The sequence below is a fragment of the Trachymyrmex septentrionalis genome, unplaced genomic scaffold (genome assembly GCF_001594115.1).
Source record: "Trachymyrmex septentrionalis isolate Tsep2-gDNA-1 unplaced genomic scaffold, Tsep1.0 scaffold20, whole genome shotgun sequence".
Taxonomy (NCBI): Eukaryota; Metazoa; Arthropoda; class Insecta; order Hymenoptera; family Formicidae; genus Trachymyrmex; species Trachymyrmex septentrionalis.
The window spans coordinates 398,096-420,132 of record NW_017305180.1 but is presented as its reverse complement, the minus strand read 5'-3'; the positions used below and the strand labels follow the sequence as shown (position 1 = coordinate 420,132).

The following is a 22,037-nucleotide window of genomic DNA, read 5'->3' as shown; positions in this document are numbered from 1 at the left end:
TAGCAAGTATAGCGTTATTGCGCTTTTAATCACATTTGTTAGTTTTTGCCTTCTCTCCTTGACGAAAGTGTTATAAATGTATTAATTCAAAATTCCTATATGAATCTGATAAAGAAGGATTTATCCTCCTACTGCGAGGACGTTGTTCATCTTTCTTCATTTTGCGTTAAATTTTCAAACTATTCATATTTTCATTCTCATTTACATTATTTGGCTTATTAGTGTCACAATGAGCATAGCGAGTCGAGCAACGTACCTTACGAGGTATGCCAAAGAGAATCGATAGCAGGTCGCTAACGAGAGACGTAAATCTATTCCGCAAATTCTATAAATCGCAGAGTCAAGCCGGTGCAGCTGCTCGTACAGTTACTTTATGACGTACACGAGATTAAAATCAATTTATGGCGCCAATTTCTCCTAACCGAATGAATTGGAAGGCGCAGAATTTCAGCGGACCATACGAAGAAACTGTCGCGAGTACTTATGTGACGCGAAATGATGGAAATGGCAACGAATGGGACGCGTACTCGCATATCTCTTTTCTCGATAAAAAAAAAAAAACAATTGTGTTTGGAAATATGGAAATTTTCGATTGGAATACCATCATTTTAAATATAAAGATATTTTACGAATTTTAATCCAATTTTGTTTCGTAGCAGTCAAATTATGATTTAGCGCTGTTATTTATTGTTTCTTTTCTGGTATTTTACTTTTCAAAATAAACCCTTTATTTTACAATTTATTTGTACGATATTGTGCCGATACTAGATAAAATTTTTCAAGATGTTTTTCAAGATGTTTTTTTTTTCGATAAGAATCAATAAATTAATATATTTTTAAAATTTGTTAGAACTTATAAAAAGTATTTGTACTTAATATAAGTACAAATTTTTCAAAATATTAATATAGTTTTTAAGTGCATTTGTTAAATACATATATTCAAACTTATACCAAAATATTCTTGCCAAAGACATTAGAATTATTTCGAAAATACTGAACATGTAAAATGTAACATGTAAATACATGCGCATAAAATACATTGTACAGTGAAGTTACACGATTCTAGTCGGGATCATCTCACGTAGGTGTAAGTAGACCATAAATCTTTATCCTGCTCTAGTGAACAGAAAACCGGATAAATACGGTTGGGTAAACGGTTGGATAAAGATATTCTGTAATGGTGCTCGTAGACGGAAAATAAGTAGTGCACGCGTGGTTCTCGTCAAAGTAGCACCCTTTAATATGGATGCGTGATTTCCCAGGCGGGCTGTTTCATCCGTCGGACGACAAGCAGGAAGTGGCCTTTCGCTACGCCGCGGAGAAGATCAACGCCAACCGGGACATCCTGCCCAAGTCTCGCCTCAGCGCTCAGGTCGAGGTGATACAGCCGCAAGATAGTTTCCACGCCTCGAAACGAGGTGAGTTTCATAATTGAATCGGAAATACTTGTCCGATTATATCAGATTCTGCTACGCTTTGGGTGTTTCAAAAATTTTCTCGTGAAAATCGACTATTTTCATCGTCGCTCAGTGTCAATCAGTGTGATGCATTTTTTACCTCTATTTTGTTTAACATGGAAAATTGAAATTTACGTTGCCGGTTAATGTCTATCTTTAATTTTTTATTTCTTTATTGTATCGCGCACCTAAGTAAAATATTTTTTTAATATATTTAAAATAAAAAAAAAAAAGATATTTACATATGCACGTACAGACATTTAGAATAAAAAATATGAATCTTATAACATACTTTTTAGCTTTTTAAAATTTTGAAATTTTTAAATATTGTGCTATTAAAAAATCCAAAAAAGAGATTCTATCAACATGCTTCTATTACAAAATTTTCTCTCACTTTAATTAAAGAAACGAGAAAAAGTGCATTAAAAGAGTTCTTCTTTTATTAATAATGTATAGTTTAAAACTAAAAAAGTTACCAAAAAAACTGGATAGAATTACTTCAGTTAGCGATATCGATAAAAGTTAATCGATATTGACGAGTTAAGAGCAACTTATGCTGTGCGAGTAAAGGACTACTATTTTGTCGAGAAACTTCGCGTTAATGTATAGGTGTGGTATACCGAATCGCACAAACTGCCTCGAGAGTTTGTGTGACTTGCTTGATGCGCGAAATAAATTCTATTTACACGATTAAGGATTCGAGAGATTGTCGCGTAAAGCTTCACTCTCGCCAATACTAGAACAGAGCTCTACCATCTGATTCCTGGTGTGACGATCCCATTCTCCAATACTAGCACAGCTTCCTAACATCCTTATCTCAGACGAAGCGAAGCCTCTCTAACGCTAAATCTTGTTACTTGCAGTTTCGGCATGTCTAGTGCACCGCGTTCGTGAATCGAAGTTGGTTTTAACGTGTTAAAAATTTTACTTTACTCGAATATGTACTTTGCAACGTAATAGCGATAGTTCGTGCAAATCGACCACTTTTAAATATTACATTTAAAGATGGTACTTTTTCTTTATAAACTTTTTACTTGAATTTTTGCATAGTATACATGTTGTTTGCATTATATACATGTGAATTAGTATTTAAGTCGATAATGCAGATTATATAATAATTAAAAAGAATTACATTTTTATTCATAAAACCAATATTAAATTTCTTTTTATACAATATTAAAGATGTGTATAGTTATATATATAAAATGTTCTATTAATGTCATACCGTTAATAGTAAAATATAACGTAAGTAGTATGATTTGCAAATATTTTGAATTTTATATATATGTTGAGATATTGATATGCAATATTATGATATAATGCATATTGTATAACTGCAGTATTTTCTTCCAAAGTGACAAAATATTAAGATATAAGCAGTAATGATAAATTAAAGAAAATATCTCAGTCTCTAACCTCAGTATCTAAATATTTGAATTTTTTTTTAAATATATACATGATTAATTTTTTTATTACTATTTTATATCATGTTTCTTCACATAACTGTCTGTCTCTCATATATTATTTGAAAGGCGGCATGGTGATATACGTACGTATATGAAGAATTGTCTCTTGATTCAGAAAATAGGTCACGAATTGCATTTCTGTATTGGGAAAGTCATGAGGGAAAGTTCAATATGAAAATAATTCTACATGATATATACATATAATACAAGTCTGCGGTTAGTCGCTTAACTATACATATATGCAGCAGAAAATTAATAACGTCCAGCACAAAATAATAACTCGGCGGATATTTGCGCATGGAATTAACCAGGGCCAACGTAATTACCATGTCGAGTTACTAAATGATTAAAGCGAACGGTGCATTCTAAATATACACACTAGAGTCGCATGCAGGCGCATCGGTCAAGCCGCGAATGTGTGCAAGCGTGTGAACCGCCGCAAAGCGCGCGCATAGGGGCCAGATAGCCGAATTTGGCTGTGCTCCAGCACGGTATTACACCGTGAAAGCAATTTTATTGATAAACTTCTGTTTGCCAGAAGTTAACAAATCTCCTTGGGACACGCCGATCGCTACGGCCGAGCTGGCTGAGCACAATCGCGTCGTGCATTCGGCGACGTTCGAATTCGCTGTCGTGGGTGATTCAAAAAATTTATCTCTCTCTGTAAATCAGCGGTGAAACGGCACAGTGCGGAGTAACGAGCATTCTGTCGGACATGTAACTCAAACTTCGTTAACAATAGAGTATACTACGTTATAATAGCGAACATGAGATTCCAGCTTTGTTAACAATGGCGTATAATGGGAATATAATGCGATTTATGCAAGATTCAAGCTTTATGGATAATAATGTACAGTAGGATTAGGAATATGACCTCGAATTCCAGATATTAATGTTTTATCTAGATATTAATGTAATAGACATTATATCGCAAGTCGAATAAGAAATTTGAATATTTTTAATAATTTAAGATGTAAATAAAACATACAATCAATTTACGTATAATTAGAATATTTCGAATATTAAATACGAATGAAATCTTGCTATTTTTGCTTCAAATAAATAAAATTTGCATTATATTTGTTTTAAATTAAAAATCTTGGCCAATTTTATTAAAATAGTAGAGTAAGTAGAAGAGACCGAGATCAGTTGACTATAGGGGTAAGTAGAATAATCGAGGCTACATTAAAAACAAAACATGCGAGACACGCATAAACGTATCTAAGCACGCAGCAGTGACTGCCACTAAGTCTGTAACTCTATCATAGATGTAATCCGTAACTCTTGTTGCGAACACATCTATGATAGAAGTTATGCCGCAATTTTTAAAAATCATACACTTAAGTAAATATTTTTATTCTTCAAATTTTTGTTTTACAATCGTATATGATTGTCTGAGATATTTGATTTCTGCTTAGATAGTAAGTGTAATTATTACTTAATAAAGTCCAACAGATTTTTTTTGTTTATGTATCTTTGTCATCATATATTGTTAATATTTTTAAAAAATGAACGGATGAAGGATAGTAGACTAACCACGTGGGACTGTACACATGGGACTGTACGATGACTCGTTTAGTGACGCCTCTTATAGTATTTACTCAAAATTTTATTCCTTTAAAGAGATTTTCCTCAGTGGTAAATGTTATAAGTTTAATTGCCTCATGTGCAATCTCGAAAACTAAACTCATTCGATGTGTTTTTGCATGAAATGAACAAATTTTGCAAAAAGAAGCATTGTATTGCGCTGCGAAGCGAATGTTTATGTTTAAAATATATTTATATAAAAGTTTTATTGATATGTATTCAAAGATGTAGCTTAAAATACATTAATCTTTATTTTAATAATCTTAATCAAATTATCCCGATCCCGGGGCTAGTTGAATCAGATAAAATGCATTAAAAAAATGCATTTTTTAAATATTAATTATCAGTTTCCCCTTATTATTAAAATATTATTAGGTAGACAAATGTGACGTAGTAATTGGTGTAGAATTCATCTTTTTGATAAGTCTCTTAATTTCGTCTGTAAAAATTCGAAACTGAAAAATGAGTCTACTAGCCTTGGTCTCCTCTATTTAAAAATAAGGAATTACACATTTATCAATGAGAAGAAAGATGATATGAAGATATAAATAAAACTGTAAATAAAAGATAAGAAATAGCTTTATATCGCTTTTGAACAAAATACAAAAAATATGGAGATATTCAAAATTAAATCTACTCTATGCATAAACTGTAAGTATTATTTAAATATTGATAATAAATTTATTTCTAGTATTATACATATTATATATCCTATATATGTATATATACATATATAGACCGGCGTTATTTATTTATTTGGTTAGCGAAGTAATTATGTCACAGTCTCGCTCGAGACAAAAGGAGAAAAGAAGTAGTACTGATAAACGGTTGTCTGCGACGTCGGACGCAATAGCGGGATAAATTAAATGCTGGAAATTCACGTCAGGTCTCGTGTTCTTCTCGTCGTTTAGGTTCGTCCTGGGGCGATGAACCTCTTCGTTCGACAAACAGAAAGAGCGAGTAGCCGTTTGGACGGTCTCGCTTCGTGTCTTTTTATGATACGACGGAAAAACATTGGTGAATGCGGTTTGCCTTTATTCGTTTCCTACCTTTCGCATCGCACAGTTGTTGGTAATATAGTTTTACGATTTTGCCTAGCTGTGTCTCGGAATTTTCGGTAATACAGCCTGTCGTTCTCCATCGTGAAATCCCAGTTAGAACGGGAGTTAACGAGGACGCGCGCATTCGATTATGCGTCGTTCCACCGAGCCACGTAGAAAAAAAGCATGCGAAACGACAGCAGCAAACAGTAGCACGGCAGTTCCACCAGAGACAGTTGTTGAGTTCGTTCCATATGCATTGCGCGATAATCTTTGAGAATAGAGATTTTCGCCAGTTCTTTCCATATATTTTTGTTAAAGCAAAGAAAATACTTTGCTAAGTAAACCAAATGGAAATAATATTCTTTTAACAATGAAAATGTCTACGGTTTTTACAAAAACTTTAAAAGCACAATAGGTATAACAAAATTTTAATTTTTGTTTATATTTATGTAAAGAATATTTACACTTATATGTTCTAAAAATACTTATTAATTTATATTTATGTGAAATTAGTAAATATTTAGAACCTCAAAGGAATTAAGAGTTTAATAAAATCTTTACTTAAATTTATACAGTAAATATTTAAAATTGTATGTAAAATAGTTTTATGAAATTATTATCAATAAACAAATTTATTCATAATTGTAAGATAATACGAGTACATACTATACATACTATACTTATATTAATTTGGGAATTATAAAGATAATTTTTCCAGGAATAAAAATATGGTAAATAAATTAATATTTTTTAAGCAAAATTTAAGATTTCGTGTTCACACGTAATATAGTCTATATTATATTACATGCGGCACATACTTCGTATATATTATTAATCGATTATCGTGTAACTTGTGTGAAGGAAAGGAATCTTGTGAACGACCCTCGGCACTAACGCGAAAATGAGAATATACCGAAATACCTTGCGAAAGTATAAGAGACGTCTCGTGATATTTTACGCTTACGGCAATGGCGTGGCGGCGGCGTATGTCCGAAGGAGGTTTTCGTATAACTACCCACCCGAGGGTGAAGTAACTCGCCGCGCAAGCGGTAGCGTTGTCCCGCTCGTTTCGCTTTCGCTAAGCCAATTTCCTAAAAATCACCGAGATGAAACGAAAAGTTCTGCGCCGGAGCCGTGGGAGTAACCACAAGCTGCGCGACAGCGATGCCGAGATAGAACAGTCCGCTCTAATTTTGCCGTAACTTTAAAGGTTTCTTCTTTCACATTGTTGTACCAACTTTCGAGAAAGTATTGGTACGCGAGAAGCGTTTGTGAAACTATCTCGAAAAATGCCACGTGATTTCAGAAGTTCGGAACGAGAGAAATCACGAGATACTCGCACGTTTTTAACTTTTCATCATCTCAGTAGTCCTTGAAGTGGCGTGCGCGTGCATTTTGTTCGCTTGCTTCAGTTACGTCTAACATAAACAAAGAAAAATAAAAAAAATCCTTATAAGCAAGACGATATTTTTATGGAAAAATCTGTGGGTACATAAGTAATAAGGTTGGATAAAACATAGAGGTTGAACGAAAAAAAAAATGCTGTACTAGAAATAAATTTTAATAATAAAAGTGACATCTCTATTATCGAGAAGCAAAAGAGGATTGTAATATTCTATGCTATTTTCACAAATATAAGAACTTTTCCAAATATAAATAAAAAATGTAATTTTCTGATAGTCTCTCTATTACGATATGACGATATTGTAGTTGTTAGGAGTACTAAAAAAACTTTATATAAAAAATTATTAGAATACATTGATTAATATATCAGTTAAATAAAGTCTTATTTAACTAGTATATATATTAGTCAGTGCTAGTTCCTTTTTATCCTCTTTGCATAAGATCTACATATTAAAATTTATATGTAATAAAGTGTACAAAAGAAATGTTTAAAAGTGTATAAAATTATTAAATGTTATCTTGAAACCTAGATTCAAAATAAATAGTCTGCTATATCGTTCACGATAGTGAAAACGCATCGACCCAATTTTTTCTCGGGCGGAGCGTTGATCAAACGTAATTTCTTCGTTAGCAGTGGTGTCTTTTAGTCTGAAATAGGAGAAATGTCTTTCCTGCATTCTCGGTTATCAGATTCTCAATTCATTATGAACAATATTAAACTAATTTGTCTCCATTATTTTATTAAGACTTTTCATTTGTTTTGACATATTTAAATTTAGTATGAATTCCTTATTATGTTTAACTTAATTAGTTATACTTACAATTGTATAAACTTAGTCTGTCAAATTTTGTCACAAATATTTATAAATACAATGTAATCTTTGAGCTGCAAAAGAAGTAAGAAAAAGAAAACTGTTAAATAAAAATGATGTTAATTAAAATGCAAGCTCGATCAAAATAAAAAGCCAAAAGACTAAAAACTATCCTTGTGTGTGATAATTTTACAGAAACATAAATTTATTTAAATTAATAAAAAATGTTAAATATTTTTTAAAAATGTTTTAGGTTTGGGTACTCTCTCTTTGACGTATTGAAATAACAAAAGTGATGTTCTACTTACCTTCAAAATCTCTTGATTTATTAACGCTAATTTTCCGATAATTCTGAATATCGGCTAATAGTTATCGGTAGATTACACCAGCCTTCATAAACAGGTCGTCGATTTACGGATGACGATTAAACACGACCAATCCCGTGAGTAATTATACGCGATAACCAGATGGCACGCGCTCATTAGCAGTCGTACAAACAATGTAGGTGCAAACCACGCTCTCACTAAATGTGGTTCAAACGTAACGATGTGTTGTCTTCCCATGACGTGATTTCCGATCACGTTTCTGTATGTCAACAGATGCTACATGACGAACAGAAGTGAGATCATCAGCGGCTAGAATTAGAAGGATGCAGGAATAAAGAAAGGAACGGAATTGCGAATTGTACAGCAACAGTGAATCATGAATAATATAGTCGCTTCTCGCGTTGACAAGGCACCTTTTATTTTTCTGGACCTAGAATAGCTGTTTCGCACACATTTGTTAAAAGTGAGAAATAATACGGTCACAATAAGAATGCGCAGGACGACATTGTGAAAATCAAATCGCTACATAGGAATATGAGCATTACACATTTTTTTTCTTGAAAACAAGATCTCATTTTTTATACATTAAAAGCACATTTCAAAATGTTCATCAGATTACAGAATATTTGTGTTTAAAATTATTTTCTGTTTTAATGTCAAATTGATAATAAAATATTACCTAGACATTCTAGGATACTATCGATATTGAGTGATACAGTATTGCTATTAATTTAAATTATATAAGAAAATAATTTGTTTTGATTAAAGCAGAGAACATGTATTTAATTTTCAGATAAATTACAATATTAATAAGCATGTGCAAAAAATAAACAGACCACTTAATAAATATGCGCAACCATAAATTATCATTAAATTATCCTCTAACTTACCATAAAAAATTTTTGAAATTAAAAAAAATGGGACTTGAACAAGGATTTTCCTTTTTGGAATATTCTATGCATGAAAATATACAAATTTACAAGAAAATTGAAAGAGATTATACTACATATTTATGTATCGATAATATTTTAGAGTTATTAACTTGTTATAAAAATAATATAACTTTTGTATTATGTAATTTACAATAGTATATCTTTAAAGTATTACAAGAAAACTCTAAAATATACTTTCGAGATTATGTAAGAAAACAAGATTCCTTATGCACATCAATACTCAACCGAAGTTTCAAAAAAGTTTTGTAAGCGAACATGAAATGGTTCGAAATGGCATTACACATCAGAATAAACATATTGTGATACTTTATTCTATAAAATATATTTTTCTATTTCTTGCAAAAGTAGATAGTACGTACAAAAATTTATTTATAAGTCTAAAAATTATTTAGAATTTCTTCTTTTATGTATTCTTTTCTTGTAATCATGTAATTTTTTTTAAAAAGAATTCTTTTAATATATATAAAAGTCTTTTCTTTAATGTATAAAAGTGAAGAACGAAAGATACTAATATTTTAAATCTTATAATTACAATTTGACGTGAGTATATTTGTGAATCTATGAACTATATCTGTGACGATTTGCGCCAGATGTTAGATTTGCAAGTATCCGCGGTGGACCTTCTACGTATGCATTAAATGTCACACTGTGCAAATGTCGCAGCCGATTTAATCAGAACACGTAGCGCGTCTTGTTAAGGCCAGCTCAGAATGTTGGCTTTCTCTTCTTCTCGGTCAGCTTGCGAAATGTTGGCGAGGGACTACTCGCTCGGACCTAGTAGGAGTGCGTTAGCTTTTCATGTAATTACGCGCATAAGGGCACTGCCTGCCTCGAAAGCGCGCCGCCGTAATTATGGTTTTGAGCTTTTCAATTATAACAACGTTGCTACTACCGTAGTGCGCTCATAAATGTTCCTTCTCGCCTGTGTAATTCATAAAATAATTAGCTTTACTTTTTAAAAATCATATTATACATGTCCTATTTGGATATTTTAGTCTATTCTTATTTTTTCTAGAGTGAAATAGTTATGAAATCAGTTTGAGATGTTAATTTGAGATTATATGATTTTATTTCGGATAAGCAAAGAAATTGGATAACAAAATACAGAATGGATTATTATTATATTCTAAAATTAATTAACAAAAGTTTATAAAAGTGACTAAGTATCTTTAATACTATCCAACAAATTTAAACTTTTTTTCTAAATTATGAACGAGAAAATGAATCTTGCTTTATCGCTGAAAATAAATCCATAAATGAAATTACTCTATCAAGTCACGTGTTTGAGAACATTAAACTTAAAAATGCCGAAAATGACATTTTTGGATATTTTTGAACTCAAGTATCTGAAAAATATGACGTGAACAATTTTATTTACGAACTCATTTTCAACATCAAAAAATCTGTAAGAATTATTTTATCTTGTTTGTGATTTAAAATCTGTTTTGGATAGTGTAATTAATGAGAAAATATTCTGAAAATAATTGAAAGTATCAGTGTATGTTACATATATTTATTACTGCATTTTATAGAATATTTTATACAGAATTTACTTTTATATATATATCTTCCTTTTCATATATAATCTCTTTGCATGTAATATTTTGCGAGAAAAGCTGGACAATTATTTCATAATATCTGAATTTAAAAAAACGAAGATAATCATTTTCAATACCTAAATCATGGTGTGTCTAGTAAAATGCGTATATAACGGTATGCACAAAAAGCCAGGCGAACGTTATGAATACTTACGAGTCGCTGCAATTTCCGCCGTTCCTTTCATCGCGCGTTTTTCTGTCTGCGGGGCTCTCGCGACGAGATGAATCGGATTGTGTTTTGTGCGGGCTTATGTGCGTACAATTAAATATACCTATTTCGCAAACGCGAAAAAATACGAATGCAAATAATAACGGAGATATTTTGTGAAAGAGATGGAGCGGTTTTGTAAAATACTATTTCAAATCCATCAACATTTGTCATACATATTTTTATAGTCAAAATTAAAGAAAATATCGTCTTTTGCGTCGAGATGTCGATAATTAAAAAAATTAAATTTTAAGAAAAATATTTCGTTAGTTCTTATTTTTAAATTTTATTAGTTCTATTTTTTAAATTTAACAATTAAGAATTGTAACATGTAATAATTATGAAGCTTTTATTTTATATACATAGTTTGCAATACAAACGCATATATGTATATTTCCTAAAACGTTCAAGATTGAATGTCGGAAAATGGAAACATGAGAGACCAGGATCATGTTTCCATATTATAAAGTTGTTTGATCAACGAGTAAACTGTCTGTTCAGATGGGACGATTTAATAAAGGAACCGCCTCGATGACCCTTATGACGTGGATTTTCTTTCATTCCTTATTTAACTTAGTCCTCTTGTTCCTTTCTCGTCTCTTACGCAAGTCTAGAATAGCTGACTATTCTCTTGGTAACTTCCACTATTTTTCTCTTCTACAAAGTACGCGCCGTTTTGCCGTCCTTAAAATTAAAATAAATTTACGAGCTGGCGAAGTTCGTTAAGAAGGAGATCCTCGTTATTTAGTAAATCTACTTGAAATTCTCGGATATGGCCCTCGCTGGTACAGTATAACTAAGAAAAAGTCGGAAGTAGTTTATACTGCATTTGCGGTATAGAACGACTCGATTAAACTTGCATTACGAATATTTCTTCGTTAAGAAAATCGAATGTCGTAGAAAGATTTCCATCAAAATTCATAGCATATAAAGTTATCTTCTTAATTTTGCTTAATATTATTTCGATTGTATTGCAAAAATTAATGTGCAGAATGTTTCATATACCTCGCATTTTTTCATAATTTCTATAATAAGAATATTTAGTTATAAACACATAAAAAGAATAAGCACGTCAATTATTTTTTAACATTATATACAATCACAAATGTATAAAATTAATATTTTCATGAATTAGTATTTAATTTTTTTATATATATTACATATTTTTTTGCTTTATCTTTTCGGTTAGAATGCTTTGCATTCTTAATGATATAAAGAATGACGTATTTAAATGAAAAATTCATTTAAACATCATTTTTAAACAAAAAAATTTAGAATTTTTTTTAGATAGAGAAAAAAGATAAAGAGAGAGAGAGGGAGGGGAGGGAGGAAGGACAACATCGTGTTTGTTGTATTATAATAAAATATTTAAAAAGCAATAAAAAATTGGTCATAACGAAGGCTAAATTTGTAACGTACTTGCGGCGGAGATTCTCTTACAAAGCCGCTTAAGAGAATTCGCCTAAGTCGGGACACTAAACTACAGTCTAAGATACTCATAGGGAAGCACTTAAGAGTTTCGAACGATGTTATCATTCGCATTATATCGTATTATATCGGTACAACCCCTCGTTCCCCCTAATTATGTACGCGCTCCGACATGCTGCTTAATCGCTGGCAGACTTAGGACGCTGCTCTAAATTATGCAGAATTAATTATCACAAGCAAATGAAGCTATCAAACGTTCGTACTTGTGCGTTGATAGCACGCTCTTCGAATGCCTCGATCGTCTCAGGAGAAACAAATTACAATGAGTAACTACTATTATTTTGCAATGTCAAATACCATGAATGTAGAATTGATACGTATTATTGGAACGTTTTTAATGTTCATGAAAATTATATTGTCTTAAACAGACTACAGATTTTATTAAAATAGAATTTTATTAAAATAAAATTTTATTAAAATAGAATTGTTATTTTTAAAAAATGATCCTTGAAAAAAAAATGATAACACGTGTGACAAAAATATCGTAAGCATTTGCAATTTTTTAAATCACATTATTGTCTTAAATAAATTACAGATTTTGTTATAGAAACGGATGAGTTTTTATTTTTTAAAAATATCTTTACAAATTTCGAAAAATGGTAACACATGCGTCAAAAATATTGCAACTATTAAACATCTCCTGCTAATAAATCCTTGTTTGAAACATATTTTTTTAAAGTGAAACTAGTGATATCAATTTGTCACTATTTAAGTATCTCGCTATTCTATCTAACATCTATAATTAATTACAACAAATTATAATATATTGGAGCAAATGGAGAACGCGCGTCTTTAAATTCAGTATCTCATTTTAGCTGAGTTAAGTTTGAATTTTCACAAAGCACCTACGAGAGGCTGGTTCAATGAAACCGCCACTTTTGGTCGATAGACGAAAGTTTTGCCGGTACGGCAAATCGATCACACCGGCTGACTCCAGCTATGGGCGGCGTCGCGCGTTTATAGAACTCGCTGCGGCGCGATCCAAACTTTTTCCTCAATTAAGGAAGCGAGTTTTGAAGCTATAATTTCGTACTCTGCGTTTTACTACTTTTAATAAAATTAGCGACGCACCATCGCGAAAATTCTCTCGTGATTATTTCTTCTCCTCTCTTTGTTCTTTTTACTTAAGCCTTTTCATCATCTTCTCTTGTAATAAAATTGAGTACAATAACATGAATAAAAATATTGTAATCATGCTATTGTTCTCCGCCTCAGTTCGTATATGGAAATCTCGAAGCAAGGGGAATAGTACAGAAATAATTGTAAACGTCAAACTGTATAGAGTTACGATACCAAATTAATTAATATTGTTATTTACCGTATAATATTTAACATACACCAGTACAAGAGAGAGCTCTATTTTTTACAAAATAAATAAATGTGTAAGTATAATAAAACTAATAAAAGTGCGTAACAGTATAAAATTTAAATATAAGTAAAATATCTATATGAGTCTTCACAATTGTTAATACGTAAATAATATTCATCGTTGTTGTATTTGTTCTTCGCATTAAAGAGGACTTAAATTTAGAGTTGAAACATTTGCAGTTAATTTCATTGGTGAGTACATTTCAATTGTTTGCTAGTTATATCGTAATAAATATATTATTTATGCATATTGTTATACAAACAACCAAGGAGTCTCATACACATATAGGCATTTTATTTATATTTGATTTGTTCGGTGGCAGAAAATTAATTTTGTTTTTACTTTAATTGGTATACAAATCTTATCTTGTAATAATATGGTATATATATTATAAAATTTGGAATTTTACAAAATTTATAAAAAATATCGCAGTTCAAATAGTAATAATAATATAGTATATTAGTCTAATTTATAAACTTAAAATAAATCTTTTTTGAATTATTTTTAAATTACATTCTAAATTACGTTTAATTTAACTAAATAAATTGCAATATAATATACTATAAATATTATACATGAAAAAATTATTACTTAAACGGACAAAAATTTGAAAACTGTCACTATTCTGTTACACAAGGACTCAAGATTTTCTATGCTTTTGTCATCTAGTCACTTACTATAAAATGTTTGAATTCAATATCTCGTATTGTTTTCAGCTAGTTGTTCAACGAAACTATATACACATGTGTTTCTCTCATTTATCTGCGATAAGTGTCGCAACAGAAATATCGAGGAGTATTGATAAACAAATGTGCTCGAATATCGTTAGTCACACGAATACGTCATCGATACGTTTGATTCAATTTCAACTTGACCCGCGTCAAACGATTTAAACTCTTTTAAAGTGGAAATAGTAATCGAGCACGATATATACATTTTTTGACAAATCTCACGAGCAAGTTACGTTTTATTACAGTTTTTAAATTATTGCAATTTCCAGATTATTTCGAAATAAATATATTGAACATTCTTCCATCAATAAACAAAAATATAATAATTTATATAAGTATTACAGAAAGAATTTTTGTTATAATATATAAGCTTATAGAAAAGGTAATCCCTTATCAATAATGTTCGAGACATTTTTTTTAAAGAAATTTTTTATATCTAGATATTTTTTTAATACTTTATATTTATATCTATATTTTTACTTAGAGAATAAAGATAAATTAAAAAATAAATATATATAAAAGCGCATAACCTTTTTTGTGTTGTTAAATTTATTATTTTATTTTTGTAAACCAATAAAAGAACTAAAATAAAATATTACGTCGATTGGTTGATTGGTTAATGGATTTATGGGATCAAATAACCGGTAAAGAAACGTTTACATCGTTTTATTAATAGGTAATAACAGATTACAAATTGAAATACCGCTATTGGAATATCGGAACGTTTTGTCAAAGCGTGTGAAATGTTCGACAGAATGACACATTGCGGGATTACATAGGACTGCATCATTCTCGGCATTACAGGAATTCTATTAACTCCCACCATCTTCTCATGAATTCTTGTCAAACCGGGAATTTTCTATTTTTCTCTGATAGCTGGTATACTCGCGAATATTTTCAATAAAAGGCGATCCTAAAAACCGTTACGGTTTAAACGCTTTTGACACGAGAATACTTATTCTTTTGTTAAAAAAACTATCAATTAGTATTCTAAAAATACAAAGCTTTAAATATTGCATCTTTACATTTTGTATATAAAGATAATTTCATAGAAATAATATTATGATGTTTATTCTAAAATTATGGAAAATTTTTTTCAAACATGTATAAATGTACATCAATGTAACGTATTGTTTTAATAAAACCTTTGAAAGTAAAAGAATTACTCATAAAATGTAAACAATTTAAAAACAATTAAATAAATTTTATTGATTATTGCAAAATGGATATTAAAAAATTATTCACTTACATAAAAATTATTGTATAAATTTATATAACAAATTTTTATAATAACAATACAAATTGCTCGATATCCTTATCGATTATAACAAATATAATAATAATACAAATTATTTGTGTCCCTGAGAAATTATTTAATGTATGAAAAAAGTGAATTATTACTTTGAACAGTGTATATATGATCAAAATATCAACAATAATTAGTCAAAAAAGTACAGTCAAATTTTTTAATAAGTTTTATTTTTTTAATGGTGTAACTAAGAAACGCTATCAGAAAAAGAGGGGTGCATAACTTTGCGGCACAATCTTCCGAATACGTTTATCTGCATACCAAAATACACGGCTATTTAATTTAAATTGAAATTTCAGATCGCGACAAGGACGATAAAAATAACGGAATTTTTTCAGAAAACACCTTATAAATTTATTCTCCTTTATAAATTTATCGTTCTTCTCCGTCTTAGAATAATCACGGAATTATATTCGTTCTTCCGAATGTAATTTAATATGACTGATTCGTATCTTCTACCATTCAAGAAAGACTTACAAGGGACAAGATCGTACCTCATGCTAGAGCTTTCATACGACAAGTGTGATTAATTTTACGTAATTCCATTAGACGTAGTGGTAAAGATTTTTGTCTCTAAAATAGTAGAAAGAAAGTTTCATCGCGGTCGGTTCTTGCTTCGTGTTGCATTTGTAGAGAACAATAAATTACACTTGCATAAGAGCGTTGGAGGGAGAACGTGAAAGGGGACGTTAATCAGATTGTTAGTGAAGAAGAGAAAATCTTACAATACAACTTTGCGAATGAATATTCGTGACAAGCGGTTGACGACACGATTAGTCGCCGCTCATTAATAAATGTCTCTAGACGCCATCGCGTTGTTTTCTTGTAAATAAAGTGCTATTTGTTGCGCACCGGATAATAGCTGCAAATAAATGTTATTTCGTTGCATTCTGGTAGTAAACGTCATCGAAATAGGCAAACACTTGTAGCAAAAAGATATAATTTAGCTGTAGAATATTAACATTTTGTACTGCGCTGAGTACATCAATTAATTCAATAGTTAATGTTACCAGCACGTGAACTTAAAATAAATTATAAAAAAAAATAACACGTAATTATTTTTTTTAATTGTTTTTATTTATTATAAAATTAGATTTAAACAAAAATTTCTATTCTGTTTTTTAAAATACTTATTATTTAAAATCTATTTTATTTAGCATTATTTTATCTTGATTTAAATTGATATCTCTATCTCACATCGATTTAAATTTATATTTCTACGCACTATTATATAAATATATAATTAAAAATAAAACACTTGAAATAAACAAACAACTTCAAAAGCGTTTACAGAATATAAAAATGATTCGTAGTAATTCTTACTTTTTTTTAACTCTCTCATTAGACATGAGGATCCAATGGGACACTGAATTCGCGAGCGTTCCACTGAAGCATGCGACCGCACAACGGAGCGGAATATAAAAGCGAGTTCCATGCCACGTTCTTCCGACGACGACGCGGTCCTAGTCGTGTTAATCCTACACGGGATTTCAGCGCCAAAGAATTTGCATAGTCGTGGGATTTTTATCTGCGCGAAGGACTATCCACTTTGCTGGTCGGCTACGAGGTCGCGGCACCGGTGCGGCGCGACGCTCGCGATCTCTTACACCAGGTGGTTTCATATCTGTTGGTCCGCGCCTGTTCTCTCTCGGATAACGGTCGGCGTTCCGGAAACAGGGCGCATCGATTTTTCATTAAGCTTCAGCTCCACGGACCGCGTCGCCTGCTTTGCATACCCGCTTACCGTCACATCGCGAATTCCCGGATCCTCCCTTCCACGAGACTCACGCTCGTGCGACCGCGTTGCTTCCGATTACACGACACGAAATCCCACGGTCCATTTCCGCATCGGCCGTTCCACCGGAAACGACGAATGATCCGGGCATCATCTGCACGCGTATTCGAGGCCGATCGAAACTGACGCGCGTCACTGCTGCGCGGAAATCATCGTGCACAACGCGGCAATGGTCCTCGATATCGTTCTAAATAGTGAAATCAGCATCAATTTTTCTTCATTGGATCATACAATTTTCATGTATTGTGCTAGAGATTGTTCTTGTATAGAAATGATAGTAATATAACATTACTTTTTTGATGCAATTCGCTTGTGTGACGTAATCTGATTAGTTTAAAAATATACAAAATAATCCTCTCAAGACGATACTTCTAAAACTGTATATGCGATAAGAGGATTATATAAAGCTAGTAAGGGGAACTGCTTGATCTCTGAAGGATATCAAGAGATTAAGAAAAAAAAAAGAAGAATCCTTGGATTTGCCGCGAAATCGTTTATGTTGTATACAGATGTGCGTCATTCGTTTCCACGCATGTTTGTGCCAGCTAGCGTGTAAACTAAAACGGATAGGCGAGGTGGAACGAGGCAAATTTCGGGAAGTGAAATTTCCACTGCCGCGATGTTCTCGCGTTTCCCGGATTTTCGATTTGATCTGCGATCGAGCGACGTGTTGAAAGTCGTTCGTGGATCTCATCGCGGATGGGATCATAAAGGGTTGCTTGCGAAGTTGTAAAAACTTTTCCATCCCGAGTGAGTTTAACACTCAACCAACTCAGGTTCGTCATCTCAAACTTTCTTATGATTGCGTGATGAAATTTCGATTTCAAGTGACATGGCATCAAAACAACTATCACGACACTTAATGCGACTGATAGGAAAGGTATATCCACGTATTTCGATAGGAGAGGAATCTTAGTCCCCATTTTATCTTTTTTTAAATGACAAATGCGCTTCTTAATCTTCCGCTGGCCAGATTGAACTTTGAAGGTATAATTAATATTTTAATTATAAATTTTAGCAAATACTCAGAAAACAATTTGGACAAAAGTTTAAATTTGAAACGTATAATTGTCTTATAAGACATCTTTTTCAGAATTCATGTTGTTGGGGTAAACATAGATCTATAAAAAGTAAGTGAAATACAATACAACTTCTATGATTGTAAAAAACTCGTTATTCATTTTTACAAGTATGCAAGAATTTTTTTCAAATTTTAGACAATTCGGAACAATATAAAAATCTGAAGCTTAAAGATTCAGGTTGCTGACAGAAAGTGCAAATTTTCACATGCCCGATAGAAGATTAAAATACAAATGCAGCTTTGATCAAAAATATTAGGCACATTATTAACCATTATTTAAAGTTTTAACTTAAAAATTTATATCATTTGTTGTGAATATTATCCTTTGTTTCAAGAATTCTTTAAACTTATGTGTAATGCTAGTATAACTAAATGATAACAATGCAGGTAAATAAAAAAACTATAAAAAAACTAGGTGCCTAATATTTTTGGCTAAGGCTGTACATATGCAAAAAGCATATTAGAACGGAGCAAAAGCATAATTATTCTGTGAATATATTTCTAAGTACTATAAACAAAATTGTCTGCAAATCTTTCTATTTAGATAATATGCGCACATGTATGAAAGAAATAAAAGTTTTTCTCCTAACATGTTCTTCTTGCTTGATTATAATCCTGCTACGTGTCGTCGAGAATTATTGGCTTAATGCCGTACGAAGTCACACTACACCCTTACTAATCGCCGTCAAATATCTCAGAGTAACCAAGGACACTTACATGGTCTAGTATATCAGGATAAACTGAGCTATAAATGCCGTGCGAAGTTTCTGCACAATTTCTCTCAGTTTGGTTATACAGACTTGTTCTCAATCGCACGACTCGTCCCTGTACTGTACACGACCCCTAGACACGCCCGGTAATAGTCCCCTTGTCACAAAGTCGCAGATAGGTTTACGCTATGTTGCTGAAATTACGACACTGACCCAGCTCGTAGTAGCTAGCAATAAGATGTAGCCAAGTACACGTAACGTGCAGAGTCAAAATACCGTTACAAACTACGGCTTATGTACCATGAACACAAGATCTTATTACAAGATAATTTATGTGTGTGATAAATTAATATAAATAATTATATATGTTTTATATATAATTAAAAAAATATTATTTCTGTCAATTTGTTATGCGAAACATTAAACACGTTTCATCTATCCGCTTCAAAGTTTTAGTGATTAAATAGTTTAAAAATAGTTTTAAAGAAATCTATTAGATCATTCAAAAAATCGTTGCCTAGTATGAAAATAATTATTATAAATTATTAATATCTAAAAAAAAAATATAAATATTGCAAGAAAATTTTTTAAATTTTAATTTGAAAATAAATATTTCTTAATTTGAAAATAAATAATAATCTCTAATATAATATGGCGCGTCGTAGAAAGAAATATATGGAAGCTTACAGATTTTTCATTTAATCTCCGGAATACTCTATATATTAGAGATATATATGTACATTGTACATATATAATTGTTTATTTTCTATCTGCATTGAGTATACGGAAGGTAATGGAGAATTGGTATTATACAACATATAAAACTGATTTGATACTTTATACGTTATCGTATTAAATTTAATCAATTTTATTTGCGTTCCATTTTGGAATATCTTTAAATCTCCCAGATGATTTGTTTTTTATTATATGGCACTGCAGGTATTGCAGATCTGTTATATATATCGAATACTTGGTACTTGTGCGGCGAATTTGCGAATGAGTTTGCGGAATTGCGGAGATACTCGACAGAGAGATACACAAGACATCGTCGTAGATTGTCAACGTCGCTTAGTACTGTGCGGTGTAAAACGCGTATAAGTACATAGGATATCTGTTGCCAGCTTCGTATCCAATACGAGGTCGTCGTCCTATTTCCTCAGGAAGGGACGGTTATCGGTTGGTCGTGAATGGGGCCAAGCTTGTGGACACCAATTTTACGATAACGAACCACTGAATATAGATAGGAAATTGGAGCGATCCTCGACAGGCACGAAGAAGAACGATCACACACATAAACACGCGCGCTCGCGCAACACACACACACACACACGCGCGCGCGCGCGCGCGCACGCACGTACGCACGCACGCATACAGTCACAGCTTTAATAATCTCTTTAATGATTTAAGGAATACTTAAAGTTACTTAAACAAATTTACCAAATTTGTTAAATGTAATAAGTTAGAGAGTTTCTGAATTACAAAAGGTTAATCAAGAATTTTGTGTTATGACACAAAAAGAAAAATTTTTATTTTACATTTAGCAGATTAAATTAGAATAAATGTTTTTAAATTTTTCATGAAAATTCGCTGTTAGATATGAAATGTTATAAATAACTTGATAAATCAAGAAAGCAGTTAACACATGCAACAAAGCACCTTGCAAGTTCGATAAATATGGATTTTCAGTGCATTTCATAAATGCGAATGAAGAGATAATACTGATATAGAGCCTGCAAGTGCATACAAACCAGAGTATTATATCCTTGAAGCGGTGAATACGATAAATATGATCAAGTTGCGGTAAAAGGGGATTGTGATATAGGTAGTGCACAAGGCCAGACGCTTCATCGGACGACAACGTTAATCAACGCTGACTGGAAAGCTTACAAATCTAGCAAGTAAAGATCCTCTTTTTGGTAATAGTGTTCAAGTAAAGCCGGTTTATGTTAACTTAATCCAAGATTAATAGCAAAATGAACACTCACGAGCCTTCTCGACATAATTAAGCTATATATAGAAATAATTGACTTTCTAAATTAAATTAGAATTCTCGCGTGTTGAGTGTTAATTTAAATATATATACATATACATTATACAGATTATTTAATTTTAACTATAACTTAACTATACATTATTTAACTGTGAGAACTATGTAAAAACTGTAATAACTACGTAGTACTATAATATTAAAACTGCTAATTAAATATTAATACTAATACGTAGAATTATATATTTAAAAATTTAATTAATATAACATACAAAATTTGTTATTCATTTTATCCAATTAAATTTAAAATATTAACATATTAAATTTAAAATGTACTTCTCTTGAGATTTCTATTTCCCATAAAGTAAGATTGCACTCTATGAATGAAAATTACATTTCTGCAGTTATTTCAAATGACGAATTATCTGTGTTTTGTTACTGTAAACTATTCTGCGCCTTTGCATTCTCATAACTCCTTCTTATATGAATGGCGTTATGCTCTTTTACACATTGAGCAGCATTTAACTTTATTATCAAGCTTCAACGATCGTTAGCTTTGTCAAACTTTCACCGCCTATCTCCTTTATTAAGCATTCTCAGAGTTATATAAAGTTGCTTTTCCATCGCGCTGTTCCTTTACGATATCAGACCCTTCAGCTGCTTGCACGCTGTTAAGCTTTGTAACATTTCAATCAATCAACAATATTTTACTC

General features: G+C 31.5%; 1 protein-coding gene across 2 annotated transcripts in view; it reads left to right on the top strand.

Annotated features, from left to right (window-relative positions):
• The window catches only part of LOC108747741 (glutamate receptor ionotropic, kainate 2), a 229,756-nt gene that overhangs the window by 91,248 nt on the left and 116,471 nt on the right, over window positions 1–22,037 (top strand). For both annotated transcript variants that reach the window (XM_018485435.1, XM_018485436.1), the window contains exon 3: window positions 1,263–1,418. In XM_018485435.1, coding sequence (XP_018340937.1) covers window positions 1,263–1,418 — 156 coding nt within the window. The remainder of the gene's footprint in view (window positions 1–1,262; window positions 1,419–22,037) is intronic.